General features: G+C 43.2%; 1 protein-coding gene across 1 annotated transcript; it reads left to right on the forward strand.

Annotated features, from left to right (window-relative positions):
* Window positions 1-749: 749 nt before the first annotated feature.
* Window positions 750-15667, forward strand: LOC308148693 (Wilms tumor protein-like; the record flags this gene model as incomplete). Its single annotated transcript, XM_080522190.1, has 5 exons — window positions 750-1248; window positions 6764-6886; window positions 8191-8293; window positions 12395-12478; window positions 15478-15667. Coding segments are annotated over 5 exons (999 nt in total), but the record flags the coding sequence as incomplete, so codon positions are not given.
* Window positions 15668-15866: the final 199 nt, after the last annotated feature.

The following is a 15866-nucleotide window of genomic DNA, read 5'->3' on the forward strand; positions in this document are numbered from 1 at the left end:
AGAAATAATTTAAACGTTTTAGTTCTTCGTCTTTTTTTTTTTTGTTTTTTTGACCTTCAGGGGTTCTTCTAGTGTTTTACTGACATGAAAGGATTCATCGAGGATCAAAGTTGTTATTGTTTGTTAACAACACTTTAATTATTATTATTATTGTTGTTATTATTATTTCTTCGTTGAGATTTGCTTCCACTTTTCTCTGTCTTAATTGGTTTTGATCACAGGAGCGACTCCAGTCCATCACCTCTTGGCTCCGCCCCTTTTACGCACGAGGCTGTGTGAGTGGCGGGCTACTCCTCCTCCTCCTCCTCCTCCTCCTCCTCCTTCATTCACAGAGGACCTCTGAGCAGACCTCTTCTCCTCCTCCAGTCTCTCCGGTCGTCTCTGGACTCAAACTGAAGACTGAAACTCGCCTTTCTTTCTTCTTCTTCTTCTTCTTCACCTCTTTTCCTCCTCCATCTATTTCTTCTTCTCCTCCTGCTTTCCACCAGAGCCTGGCTCAAGAGCGTTTGTACGATCGGGGATGAACTCTGTCCGGACTTGAGTGTCGGGAGGAGGAGAGAAGCTGCCGGGAGTCGCTGCAGAGAGTCGGGGAGTCGGAGGATCAAAGGGTCGGCGAGTCAAAGAGCCGGTGAGTCAAAGAGTCAGAGGATCAAAGAGTCGGAGGCGGTGCGTCGGCGGCGAGGTAGCCGGAGGGACGACCAGATTTAAAGATAGCCTCGTTCCTGCCGGGCGTCTGCCCCTGGACCGCCATGGGTTCAGACGTGCGCGACCTGAACGGCCTCCTGCCCGCCGTGCCGGGGGGGCCGAGCCCCGGCTGCCCGGCGGCGCTGCCCGTCAGCTCCGCCCCCCAGTGGGCCCCCGTGCTGGACTTCCACTCGGCCGCCGCCGCCGCCGCCGCCTCCTCGCCGTACTCCTCGCTGGCGGCGCCGCACGCCCCGCTGGCCACGCACTCCTTCATCAAGCAGGAGCCCAGCTGGGGGGGCTCCGGCGACCCCCACCACCACGAGGCCGACCCCCACTGCGGCCTCAGCGCCTTCACCGTCCACTTCTCCGGCCAGTTCACCGGGACGGGGGCCTGCCGCTACGGCACCGCCTTCGGGGCCCCGCCCACCGCCGGCAGCCAGCCGCCGCCGCCCGTCGCCGCCGCCGCCGCCGCCCACCATCACCAGCCCCCCCCCAGGATGTTCAGCAGCCCCCCCTACCTCACCAACTGCATGGACACTCAGCCCAACCCCCGCAACCAGACAGGTGAGGGTCCAGGTGTGTGTGTGTGTGTGTGTGTGTGTGTGTGTGTGTGTGTGTGTGTGTGTGTGCGCGCTTCACATACACGCTTCATATCGGATAATTAGATGAAAGACGAGTCTTTTTCTCTGATTAAAAACGTTGCTATATTTAAACGCTGTCATCGATTTTAATTTAGTTTTTTTTTTTAAACTCACATTTTTAAGTGACTTTTAGTTTCAGACGAAGATTGAAAATCCTTTTGAACAAGTTAAACGTGATTATAAGAAATAATTGGCTGTTTTTAGATGAAAGACAGTTGAAAACATTTAAAGCTGCACAAAGGAAAACATGAAAGAAATTATATTTTATATACATTTTCATTATATATATATATACACACACACACACACCACAAAATCTCCATTATCACTGCGGTAAAGATACTCGAGTAAAAGTAACTACAGCCTAGTTACTCTTAAACCAAATGTAATCCCATCGTCGGTAAAAGTGGAATCGCCTGAACGGTCGATACCCAGTGAAAATACTCGAGTACCATTGTGACACCACATCGTCACAAAAGTACCCGGCACGGGTCAGAGTACTACGAGTATTTGTAACTGGTTACTTCCACCCTGATATTTACTTTTAAGTACTACTTTTTACACAACATAATCTGTTTGACTACTTTTAAAATCAGTAATATTTCAACATGATCACGTTTACTGAGCGTCCTGAAGTTACCGCTACAAGTATTTTCTCACCGCAGCACTAACAATAGTGGTGTAAATATTTGTATTTTCCTCCACCTGAATATGATAAATATTCATAGTGAAGTAGATTTTAGATGGTAATTTATAAATTAAATTAAATTCCTGCAATGTTTAAAAAGTACTTTTTTAACTAGAGTAATTTCTACTTCTCCTAGTAATGGAGTACAGCCTGTGTATTCTCCAGCTCAGCCCGCAGGTCAGAATTCCCGAGGCCCCTGAAGGCATCACGCCCCCCCACCTGTTTGCCAGCAGATTAAAAAAAAACACAAAAAAGTACTTAAAACTTAAAAATAAGTAACATTTGTGCTTGAATCTTCTCGTTTGTTTTCTTTCTTTCTCTTCGTTCGACTCAGAAAAGATTTTTCGGTTCAGATTAATCTGATTAATCTGATTAATCTCTCATACGACGCTTTATTTCCCCGAAGAAAAACAAACATTTAAAGCGTATTTTAGCCTCTGCGATTTAATTTTTAGTATCCAGACGGTCCAGTACTCAGTTACTTCTAATTCTGCTTCTTTATTTTTTTAATCCATTGATTAAAATGTAAAAAAATACATTTTTAAACTGATTTCACAATAAAAGTAAACTAAAATAAATGAAGCTGCGGCAGAAATGAGCTTCGTGCCTTGTGTGTGTGTGTGTGTGTGTGTGTGTGTGTGTGTGTGTGTGTGTGTGTGTGTGTGTGTGTGTGTGTGTGTGTGTGTGTGTGTGTGAGAACTTATCAGGCAGATAATTGAGGAATAACATGTTCATCAAAGAGCGACTCGACCTCTCACCCGCTTTATCGCCGGCCGCCGCGGCCGGGCGAGCGGCGGCGGGGTCACCAGCCGGGTGGGGGGGCGGTTATCATCACCCGGGTGGGGGGGGGGGGGGGGGGGGGGCAGTTATCTCCACCCGGGGGCAAACAGGGAACTTCTTCTCGCTGAAAGATTCTAAAAAATAAAGTTTAATTTCAGAACAAAATCATTGAGATTCTCTTTAAAACGGTTTGGTTTCTTTTCAAAATAAAGGTTTTCATATAAAAAAAACAAGGTGAAGCTGCAACAGAAAGAAGGAAATAATAAAACATTAAACTGAGTTTAAAACTAAAAATCTACAGTTGAATTTGTTTATTTTCTTCGACTTGATTCATCAGGTTACGTCTGAAAGTTATAATGAAATAAAAACCTTTTACAATAAACATCAAAGTGTTTGACATTTGAGGATCAATTTACTTCTTGGAAAGTTAAATATCCTCAATTTCAACGTTTTTGATGTTAAAGGGAAAAAAATCTATTTGCTATTTGAAAAGAAGTTAAAAACATTAAAATCTTTTATACTTTAAGGTTCATTATTTGAGAAATGTTGGGTTATATTTAGTTTTTTAATATAAAAATAAAATCTTAATGATAATTAAAGTAAAATCCAGTTAAATGTGTGAAATCTAATCTGAGAAAATGACTTTTATTCTATTTAAGGCTTTTATTCATTTTCTTTTTAGTTAATTAAACTTTTAATCCAACTGGAGTCGATAATCAGTAAAAAAAAATGTTTGGCTTTAAAAAGAAGCGAAATAAAGTTGTTTAATTTCCCCTTTATTTAAATATAAAAGCTTTTAGTCTCGACAGAAACGTCCAACATCAAAGAAACAGTTTGAAATCAGTTTTCATGTTTATTTTTCTATTTAGAAGTTTGAACGTCTCAAAGCAGAATTACAATCAGATAGTGGATTTTTTTTTAAATATCTAATTCCACATCAGGATCAGTGCAAAAAAACAACTAATATTGTTTTTTGCTTTTTTGTTTTTAAATCAATAAACAACAAATGATTATCGTCAAGCTGCCAAACAAAGTCGTTTTCTTCTATTGATTGTTTCAGTCGTTTTTTGTGTGTTTTTTGTTGAAGTGGCTTGTCAACGCGACTTGGACACACACATACACACACACACACACACACACACACACACACACACACACACACACATAGAGGTGAGTGGAAGATAAATAGAGACGGTTAATGAGGTTTTTTTTCTTCTCTGACTAACGTCAGTGAAAGTGCTGTTTTAATAATGAAGTGTGTGTGTGTGTGTGTGTGTGTGTGTGTGTGTGTGTGTGTGTGTGTGTGTGTGTGTGTGTGTGTGTGTGTGTGTGTGTGTGTGTGTGTGTGTGTGAGAGTGATTTATGGGAGTGTGTGTTGCCCTCTGGGGTCAGTCCAAGTCATGAGTCAGGTCTGAAGTGTCAGGCACGGGTCGCCTTCACAACTGTGTGTGTGTGTGTGTGTGTGTGTGTGTGTGTGTGTGTGTGTGTGTGTGTGTGTGTGTGTGTGCGCGCGCGCGCTCTTCACATACACGCTTCATATCGGATAATTAGATGAAAGACGAGTTTTTTTTCTCTGATTAAAAACGTTTTATATTTAAACGCTGTCATGGATTTTAATTTTGTTATTTTTTTAAACTCACATTTTTAAGTGACTTTTAGTTTCAGACGAAGATCGAAAATCCTTTTAAGCAAGTTAAACAAGTGATTATAAGAAATAATTGGCTGTTTTTAGATGAAAGACACTTGAAAACATTTAAAGCTGCACAAAGGAAAACATGAAAGAAATTATATTTTATATACATTTTCATTATATATCTATACACACACACACACACACATACACACACACACACACACACACACACACACACACACACACACACACACACACACACACACACACACACACACACAGAGGTGTTAAAGGGTTAAAAGTTGCTCCATCCAGATTTTGTGACTAAATGACATTTGATTCAAATCGAGTCCTTGAAACAATGAAACTCTTCTAAAAGTCATTCAGACCCATTTTTTGCGCTTTCAGAATAAAAGGATGAGACGTTTTAAGCGAAGCTGCAGAAGCAAAACCAGGAAGAGGAAACGTGAATCTGAGCGAAATTAAAGATCGACACTGTACATTCAAAAGAAAAGAACTTTATTCGTAACGTCTGGGCGTTAAAAAGGTGAAACACCAAGGTGAAGGTCAGACGAGAGGAAAAAGCTTCATTAAAACAGTTTTTATTATTATTATTATTATTATTATTATTATTATTATTATTATTATTATTATTATTATAACTCTGGACTCAGAGAGTTTAAATGTTCACTTCACACCTGAACGATGCAGCAGTTTGTACTGAAAATTCACTTTTTCTTCTATAAGTTAAAGAGAAATTCACTCATGAAGTCATTAAATGGAGGATTAATTTCTGCCCCTCAAACTGAATAAATAAATAAATAAACTCTACAACTATGAGGTGAAAACAGGAGCCAGCAAACATCGTAACCTGAGTCACTGGTGGAGGTTGTGACTTTAGACCACAGCCCAGGTTTTACTGTTCAGAGGCCCCGACACTGTTTGTGTTTACATTGTGTTTGTGTGTGTTTACATTATGTTTGTGTTTACATTGTGTTTGTGTGTGTTTACATTGTGTTTACACTGTTTGTGTTTATGGTGTGTTCCCGTTGTGTTTATAGTATGTTTGTGTTTATCTTATGTTTGTGTGTTTACATTTTGTTTATGTCGCGTTTATGGTATGTTTGTGTTTACATTGTGTTTATGTTGTTTGTGTGGGGTTGTCTGTGTTTACGCTGTGTTTACATTGTGTTTGTGTGTTTACATTCTGTGTGTTTACATTGTGTTTGTGTGTTTACACTCTGTTTGTGTTTACATTGTTTGTGTGTTTACACTCTGTGTGTGTTTACATTGTGTTTGTGTGTGTTTACATTATGTTTGTGTTTACATTGTGTTTGTGTGTGTTTACATTGTGTTTACACTGTTTGTGTTTATGGTGTGTTCCCGTTGTGTTTATAGTATGTTTGTGTTTATCTTATGTTTGTGTGTGTTTACATTGTGTTTATGTCACGTTTATGGTATGTTTGTGTTTACATTGTGTTTATGTTGTTTGTGTGGGGTTGTCTGTGTTTACGCTGTGTTTACATTGTGTTTGTGTGTTTACATTCTGTGTGTTTACATTGTGTTTGTGTGTTTACACTCTGTGTTTACATTGTTTGTGTGTTTACACTCTGTGTGTGTTTACATTGTGTTTGTGTGTGTTTACATTATGTTTGTGTTTACATTGTGTTTGTGTGTGTTTACATTGTGTTTACACTGTTTGTGTTTATGGTGTGTTCCCGTTGTGTTTATAGTATGTTTGTGTTTATCTTGTGTTTGTGTGTGTTTACATTGTGTTTATGTCGCGTTTATGGTATGTTTGTGTTTACATTGTGTTTATGTTGTTTGTGTGGGGTTGTCTGTGTTTACGCTGTGTTTACGTTGTGTTTGTGTGTTTACATTCTGTGTGTTTACATTGTGTTTGTGTGTTTACACTCTGTGTGTTTACATTGTTTGTGTGTTTACACTCTGTGTGTGTTTACATTGTGTTTACGGTGTGTTTGTGTTGTGTTTGTGTGTGTTAATGTTGTATTTATGTTGTGTTTGTGTTTGTTAATGTTGTGTTTACGTTGTGTTTGTGTGTTTACACTCTGTTTGTGTGTGTTTGCATTGTGTTTACGGTGTGTTTACGTTGTGTTTGTGTGTTTTCATTGTGTCTGTGCGTGTTTATACCGTCTTTGTATGTGCTTATTGTGTGTGTGTGTGTGTGTGTGTGTGTGTGTGTGTGTGTGTGTGTGTGTGTGTGTGTGTGTGTGTGTGTGTATTTATGATGTATTTATGTGTGTTTACGGAGTTTTTGTGTGTGTTTAGTGTGTTTTACAGTGTGTGTGTGTTTACGTTGTGTGTGTGTGTGTGCAGGTTACGGTGCGGTGGCGTTCGACGGAGCCGGTAATTACAGTCACACTCCGACGCACCACGGCTCCCAGTTCTCCAACCACTCCTTCAAACACGAGGACGCCTTCCCCCCCCAGAACACCATGGGTACGTGTGTGTGTGCGTGTGTGTGTGTGTGTGTGTGTGTGTGTGTGTGTGTGTTGATCCACTACCTTCTATTTGTTCCTATTTGACTCTATAAACAAAGTCTTTCCCAACTTTTGACCTTTATTTTTCCAGATTAGCCGTATTTGTTATATTAGCTGTATGTTAGCGTATATATATTAGCGTGCTAGCGAGCGTCACTACTCGCCGGTCCGCTGGTTTAATCCGTGAGGTGACGTGACGCCGTGTTCACGACGTGTTCCGTCACCGTTCCGTTAGCTTCGCGACGCTAACGGTCTGCGTTGAGCCCGAGTGTGGTGCGGGGATGCTAAATGCTAAATGCTAATGTGCATCAGCAGCATTTGAAACAGTTAAATATTAAGGCTTTAACGGATTAGGATTAAAGGCTTTGAGTGTATTTTTTTACACATAAAATACTTCTAGAATGTTAAAAACAGTAAAATTAAAAACCCAGAATTCTCGACCATTCTGGGTTTTTTAGCTTTTTTTCATTTTTAGCTTTTTTTTAAGACTGTTCAACTCGTCTCAGTTAAAATCTTCAGTTTTTACAACACAAATACCAAAAGTACTTCCTGCTATTCAGCCGTATTACGTCATTTAACTTGTTTACTTTGGTTGAAGGTAGAAAACGTAAACAGGCTGGTTTCCTGCTGATCACAGACTTTTTTCCCGCCAAAATGTAATATTTATTAAAACGGTTATGAAAAGAAGTTATATTACTCTACATTATATTACATTTTCAACCTTTTATAGTTGCATTAAAAAGCATATCAGTATATTTAGCTAATTACAAGGGATTCTCTGGAAATCTTTAAAAAATAAAAAAATAAAAAATTGAATATATATATATATAAATAATAATAATAAAATAAAAAATATAGAAAAAAATAGATAATAAAAAAATATATAATAATAATAAAAAAATAGATTAAAATAAAAAATAGATAAAATCTAATATATGTATATATATATATATATATATATATATATATAAATAATACAATTAAATATAGATCAAATAAAAAAAAAAATATATATACACAACAAAGCTAAAACAATACATAAAAAATTATAATAATAAATATGTATAAAATATAATAAATATATATATATATATATATATATATATATATATATATATATATATATATACGCAGCAGCAGCTCAGCAGTCTGAAGTCGCATTAAAACACACATCATCAGCTGTGTGTGTGGGTGTGTGTGTGTGTGTGTGTGTGTGTGTGTGTGTGTGTGTGTGTGTGTGTGTGTGTGTGTGTGTGTGTGCAGCTGAGCAGCAGTACCCCGTCCCTCCACCGGTCTACGGCTGCCACACCCCTTCAGACAGCTGCACCGGCAGCCAGGCGCTGCTGCTGAGGAACCCCTACAACAGGTAGCACACACACACACACACACACACACACACACACACACACACACACACACACAGATCTATTCCTGCCCTCCAGCAGTGTATTGTTGTGTATTGGAGTGAGAGGTGAACCTGGAGCCTCGGCAGGAAGTGAGACAGTGGCAGGAAATTAACGGCATCAACGTGTTGATTTATTGATTTATTGAGGAAAACACTGTGTGTGTGTGTGTGTGTGTGTGTGTGTGTGTGTGTGTGTGTGTGTGTGTGTGTGTGTGTGTGTGTGTGTGTGTGTGTGTGTGTGTGTGTGTGTGTGTGTGTGTGTGTGTGTGTGTGTGTGTCAGCGGATCGTCAGGTGAGCTGACGTTCATGAAGTTTTTCCAAATGTAAGAATGTTTTATAGATTTTCTGACTCAGATAATTTTTACAAAGTGCAGTTTTCACAGAATCACATTTTTTTCTGAATTCATTTTTTTTTTTACAAACTATTATTTTAACTTTTATTTCAGTAATTCTCATTTTTCACCACTTTTTGCATTTTTCTTATTACAAATCCCAGAATTTTTCCACAGATGCTTGATTTTATTGTTTAATATTATGTGTTCAGGTGGTGTTCAGGTGGAGTTCAGGTAGAGTTCAGGTGGTGTTCAGGTGGTGTTCAGGATGTGTCCAGGATGTGTCCAGATGGTGTTCAGGTGGTGTTCAGGATGTGTCCAGATGGTGTCCAGGTGGTGTTCAGGTGGTGTTCAGGATGTGTCCAGGATGTGTCCAGGTGGTGTTCAGGTGGAGTTCAGGTGGTGTTCAGGAAGTGTTCAGGAGGTGTCCAGGTGGAGTCCAGATGGTGTTCAGGTGGAGTTCAGGATGTGTCCAGGATGTGTTCAGGATGTGTCCAGGATGTGTCCAGATGGTGTCCAGATGGTGTTCAGGTGGAGTTCAGGATGTGTCCAGGATGTGTCCAGGTGGTGTTCAGGTGGAGTTCAGGTGGTGTTCAGGAAGTGTTCAGGAGGTGTCCAGGTGGAGTCCAGATGGTGTTCAGGTGGAGTTCAGGATGTGTCCAGGATGTGTTCAGGATGTGTCCAGGATGTGTTCAGGTGGTGTTCAGGTGGTGTTCAGGTGGTGTTCAAGTGGTGTTCAGGATGTGTTCAGGTGGTGTTCAGGATGTGTCCAGGTGGTGTTCAGGTGGTGTTCAGGATGTGTTCAGGTGGTGTTCAGGTGGTGTTCAGGTGGTGTTCAGGTGGTGTTCAAGTGGTGTTCAGGATGTGTTCAGGTGGTGTTCAGGATGTGTCCAGGTGGTGTTCAGGTGGTGTTCAGGTGGTGTTCAGGATGTGTTCAGGATGTGTTCAGGTGGTGTTCAGGTGGTGTTCAGGTGGTGTTCAAGTGGTGTTCAGGATGTGTTCAGGTGGTGTTCAGGATGTGTCCAGGTGGTGTTCAGGTGGTGTTCAGGTGGTGTTCAGGATGTGTCCAGGTGGAGTCCAGGTGATGTTCAGGTGGTGTTCAGGATGTGTCCAGGTGGTGTTCAGGTGGTGTTCAGGATGTGTCCAGGTGGTGTTCAGGTGGTGTTCAGGTGGTGTTCAGGATGTGTCCAGGTGGAGTCCAGGTGGTGTTCAGGTGGAGTCCAGATGGTGTTCAGGTGGTGTTCAGGTGGTGTTCAGTTTCACTCCATCAGTCGACTGATAAACGAGAAGTTTGGTGTCAAAATGAAAAATTCCTCTCATTCCTCCAGTTCAGGGGTTTTCCAGAGCAGCAGGGGCGGATGCTGGGGGGGGGGGGGGGAGGGGGGGGGGCATATTAAACATTAACTGATATCACACACACACACACACACACACACACACACACACACACACACACACACACACACAGAGTCGCTCTAATCTCGCCGCCTGGTACCAACAGGCCTGTTCTCACTCTGCAGCCGTCAGCTGAGCTCCACCCAACACATGAACACATGAATTCTTATTCATCCACACCGGGAGGAGGGGGGGAGGAGGGGGGGTGGAGGAGGAGGAGAGGGCTGGAGGAGGGGGGGGGGGGGGGAGGAGGAGGGTTTGTCTTTCTGTTTGAGCTCCATGTTTCAGCTCCACGTTACGACGAAGGATTCATGAAAAACAAAGTGAAATGAACACATGAATCACTTCCACTTGTGACGTTTGAAGACAAACCGCAGGTGAAAAGACGTCAAACTTTAAGTGATAAAAGTTTAAAATGTCTGGAACAACAACAACAACAACAAAAAAAGCTGAAATGACTAAAAAGAGAAAAATAATTTAAATAACGCCGACAAGCGTCTCTGGAAACACGCTCGTCTCCATGGAAACGGACGAAAACTTTGATACGGAACGTCAACGGAACCAGGATGTGGGTCAAACCACTGTTGTTTTTTTTGTTTGTTTTTTTAAATATCACATTGATCCGTTAAAAAACAGCTGAAATTGTTAAAATTGGTTAAAATAGACCAGACAAACAGTTCAGAACAGCTAAAAACTCACATTTTACAGTCCTAAACACACCAAAAAGAAAGAGGGAAAGAAAGAAGAAAAAGGAGAGAGAGAGGTTCTGTCGCTCGGCGGCAGATTGAAGAAAAACAGACGCTTATTTATTTGAAAAGCTCCTGAATCGTTACGTGAAACTTCTGAAAAGTCCGAGCTGCGATGAGCCGGGTGCCAGGCACCGCCTCCACCCTCCTCATCGCAGGTGGGGCTATACTGTGTGTGTGTGTGTTTGTGAGGGGGGGCTATAAATCCACTGTGTGTGTGTGTGTGTGTGGGGGGGGGGGGGGGGGGGTGGTATTTAATCATATGACAGGTCTGAATAATGACGGTGGATTCTGCTGCGTTTAATGAAAGATGGCTGCTGTGGAAGAATGTGGATCTCTTGGGGTGTGTGTGTGTGTGTGTGTGTGTGTGTGTGTGTGTGTGTGTGTGTGTGTGTGTGTGTGTGTGTGTGTGTGTGTGTGTGTGTGTGGCACACACACTCGACGACGGTGTGTTGATTTACATTACAGAATAATGTGATGGGAACTCGTCTTGTTTAGGAAGGAAATCGGTTCACAGGGGGGGGGGAGGGGCGGGGGGGCGTGGCAAATGTTGGAAACGTTGTAGTTTGCTTGTCCGTCCACTAGGCGGTGCTGTTTGCTGTTTTTCTAAATAAAACCAGGGGAAGAGACATTATTACGATGGAAACATTCAAAGTGCTTTTGAGTTTGTCGTATGGATCCGCAAGGTGTTTGTACGGAGGGTGGAGTTAACTTTCGGAAATTGTTCGTACGTAGTTTAATGGTGGAGTTCATTTTAGGAAATTGTTCGTCGGTAGTTGAATGGTGGAGTTAATTTTAGGAAATTGTTCGTACGTAGTTGAAAGGTGGAGTTAACGTTAGGAAATTGTTCGTACGTAGTTTAATGGTGGAGTTAACGTTAGGAAATTGTTCGTACGCTGTTGGATAGTGGAGTTAATTTTAGGAAATTGTTTGTACGTAGTTGAATGGTGGAGTTAATTTTAGGACATTTTTCATACGCGGTTGGATACTGGAGTTAACTTTAGGAAATTGTTCGTACGTAGTTTAATGGTGGAGTTAATTTTAGGAAATTGTTCGTACGTAGTTGAAAGGTGGAGTTAACGTTAGGAAATTGTTCGGACGTAGTTTAATGGTGGAGTTAATTTTAGGAAATTGTTCGTACGTAGTTGAATGGTGGAGTTAATTATAGGAAATTGTTCGTACGCGGTTGAAGGGTGGAGTTAATTTTAGGAAATTGTTCGTACGTGGTTGGATAGTGGAGTTAATTTTAGGAAATTGTTCGTACGTAGTTGAAAGGTGTAGTTAACATTAGGAAATTGTTCGCACGTAGTTGGATAGTGGAGTTAATTTTAGGAAATTGTTCGTACGTGGTTGAATAGTGGAGTTAATTTTAGGAAATTGTTCGTACGGAGTTGAATGGTCTAGTTAACGTTAGGAAATTGTTCGTACGGAGTTGAATGGTCTAGTTAACGTTAGGAAATTGTTCGTACGAGATTGAAGGGTGGAGTTAACGTTAGGAAATTGTTCGTGCGCGGTTGAAGGGTGGAGTTAACGTTAAAAGCGCTTTAATTTAAGAGTGTCTCTTCTACGTTTTGTGTTTTCCTCCACAGCGGAGAGAATTTATATCAAATGACCTCTCAGCTGGAGTGTTTGGCCTGGAACCCCGTCAGCACTCTGGCCTCCGGCGTCAAGAGGTAGGACCTCCTGCACCACGCTAAGGAAGCGCTCACTTCTGTCTCTCCGGTCCTACCCGGTCCTACCCGGTCCTACCTGGCCCTACCCGGTCCGACTGCCCATGAGCCTCAGCATTAACGTTACTCTTCATCGTTACAGAATTTCTTTTGGCAAATTCATACTATCGGCAAGATTAGCGTTAGCCGGTGTCCACGGAAGCTGGTGTTAGCATTAGCAGGCTAATATAGCAGTTAGCTTCTCTTTCTAAGAGCAAACATCCAGATTATAGAGCATCTTCCTCCTCTAACACCAGATTATAGAGCATCTTCCTCCTCTAACATCAGATTATAGGACATCTTCCTCCCCCGAACACCAGATTATAGAGCATCTTCCTCCTCTAACATCAGATTATAGGACATCTTCCTCCTCTACATCAGATTATAGAGCATCTTCCTCCTCTAACTTCAGATTATAGAGCATCTTCCCCCTCTAACAGATTATAGAGCAGCTTCCTCCTCTGACACCAGATTATAGAGCATCTTCCTCCTCTAACTTCAGATTATAGAGCATCTTCCTCCTCTAACAGATTATAGAGCATCTTCCTCCTCTGACACCAGATTATAGAGCATCTCCTCCTCTGACACCAGATTATAGAGCATATTCCTCCTCTAACTTCAGATTATAGAGCATCTTCCCCCTCTAACAGATTATAGAGCATCTTCCTCCTCTAACGTCAGATTATAGAGCATCTTCCTCCTCCATCATCCACATTATAGAGCATTACTCAGCAATGCTAATGCTAATGCTACGGTAACACAGTGAGGGATTACAATGGATTCCAGGTATTTGCTTCCAGACACTGGTTATTTCTGAAAACGTGATTTAAAGCTTGATGATTCGTTCAAAATGGCAGAAGAGACCAAGTGAGCTCTCTCTCTCCCTCTCTCTCTCTCTCTCTCTCTCTCTCTCTCTCGCTCTCTTTCTGGGCGTGAAAAGAACATCAAGAGAGAAAAGCGATAAACTCTGAGTGGCCGTTTGTTCAGCGGAGGTGGTTTGACTCCGGCGTGTGGAGGAGGAGGAGGAGCTGCTCTTCCTCCTCCTCCTCCTCCTCCTCCTCCTCCTCCTCCTCCTCCTCCCGAAGCAGGAGTAAATCTTCTCCTCCGGCTTCACTTCAAACTGCAGCTTTTATTTTTCTCTCCGTGTCACGGCGACCTGCAGCCGTCCGACGCTGCTGCTACATACCGGATCCAGCTTCCCCCGGGGTGTGTGTGTGTGTGTGTGTGTGTGTGTGTGTGTGTGTGTGTGTGTGTGTGTGTGTGTGTGTGTGTGTGTGTGTGTGTGTGTGTGTGTGTTGTGTGTGTGTGTGTGTGTGCTCGTTAACCGTTCGGGGGGCAGCTCCACCGTCACTCCCAACTTTTGTCCTGTTCCTTGAAAAACAACTTTTCTAAATGACCGAGTCCAGAATATTTAATTTGAAAACACTTTTTTTTAATAACACTTTTTTTTTTTCATTTTTGTTTCGTTTTGTTGAGAAAAAGAGACTGAAAACGTCAGTTTCACCTTCTTTACCTAGAAAGTTATGTGTTTCTCTGCATGTATTTACTTATTGGTTTGAATGTATTTATTATAAGTTTCCGCAAAGACTGGACTGGACTGGACTGGACTGGACTGGACTGGACTGGACTGGACTGGACTGGACTAGACTAGACTAGACTAGACTAGACTAGACTAGACTAGACTAGACTAGACTAGACTAGGCTAGGCTAGGCTAGGCTAGGCTAGGCTCTGGGATGTTAGCGGCTAACCGTTTACAAATAAATCCCCCAAAAAAACCTGATTTAAAAAAATGTCCCATGCAAAGTGGATGAGAGGCTCCTCATGGAGGAGATCAGCGTCCGTTTGCCATGGAGACGTTCAGTGTTTCACACAGTGGATGTAGCTACCTGACGGGCTAGTTAGCATCAATACGAGCTAGTGGCTATCATGCTAGCGATGCTAACTCGGTTCCGCAAAACAAACGTGGTGTGGTGATGGTCGGCGCTCTACCGAGTGTAGCTCTAGATGAACACGTCGAAAAGTCAGCGCTCTACCAAGTGTAGCTCTAGATGAACACGTCGAAGGTTGGCGCTCTATCTAGTTTAGCTCTAGTTGAACACGTTGAAGGGTGAGCGCTCTACCGAGTGTAGCTCTAGATGAACACGTCGCAAGGTTGGCGCTCTACCGAGTGTAGGCTCTAGGTGAAACACGTTGAAGGGTGAGCGCTCTACCGAGTGTAGCTCTAGATGAACACGTCGAAAGTCAGCATCTACCGAGTGTAGCTCTAGATGAACACGTTGAAGGCCAGCGCTCTACCGAGTGTAGCTCTAGATGAAACACGTTGAAAACCTGCGCTCTACCGAGTGTAGCTCTAGTTGAACACGTTGAAGGTGAGTGCTCTACCAAGTGTAGCTCTAGTTGAACACGTCGAAGGTGAGCGCTCTACCGAGTGTAGCTCTAGTAGCTCACGTTGAAGTTGGCGCTCTACCGAGTGTAGCTCTAGATGAACACGTCGAAGGTGAGCGCTCTACCGAGTGTAGCTCTAGTTGAACACGTCTGAAGGTGAGCGCTCTACCGAGTGTAGCTCTAGTTGAACACGTTGAAGGTGAGCGCTCTACCGAGTGTAGCTCTAGTTGAACACGTCGAAAGTCAGCGCTCTACCGAGTGTAGCTCTAGTGAACACGTCGAAGGTGAGCGCTCTACCGAGTGTAGCTCTAGTTGAACACGTTGAAGGTGAGCGCTTCTACCGAGTGTAGCTCTAGTTGAACACGTCGAAAGTCAGCGCTCTACCGAGTGTAGCTCTAGTTAACACGTCGAAGGTCGGCGCTCTACCGAGAGTAGCTCTAGATGAACACGTTGAAGGTCAGCACTCTACAAGTGTAGCTCTAGCATGAACACGTTGAAGGACGGCGCTCTACCGAGTGTAGCTCTAGATGAACACGTCTCAAAACCTCTCTGCCGGAATGTTCCGCCTGATGTTCAGCCTCTCGCTGCCCGGCGCCCGTCTTCTCGTCCTTGAGCGAACAAAGAGCGCCTTGTGCGCGGCGGCCGTCGCGTCCTGGCTTCCCCCGCCGCAGGAAGTCCACTCCCGTCACTCCCGTCCTCCTCCGGCCGCCGCGCCCGGGGAGGGGGCGGAGCTTCTCGCCCCCGCGTCTTATCGCCAGGAGATACTGGTGAAGGAGATGCCGCAGGGAACGCTCCGCTTCCTGCTCGCCACTTCAGGGAGGGGGGGGGGGGGGGGGGGGGGGGGGCAGAGGGAGAGCGCAGTGACATCGAGCGTCAGGGGGCGGAGCGCCTCCGGCCGTTCACGCAGCCACCCTTACGCCAAACAAAAAAACCTATCTGGCGTCGGAGTCGAAGTGCGACTATCGT

This window comes from Blennius ocellaris (assembly GCF_963422515.1).
Source record: "Blennius ocellaris genome assembly, contig: SCAFFOLD_318, whole genome shotgun sequence".
NCBI lineage: Eukaryota > Metazoa > Chordata > Actinopteri > Blenniiformes > Blenniidae > Blennius > Blennius ocellaris.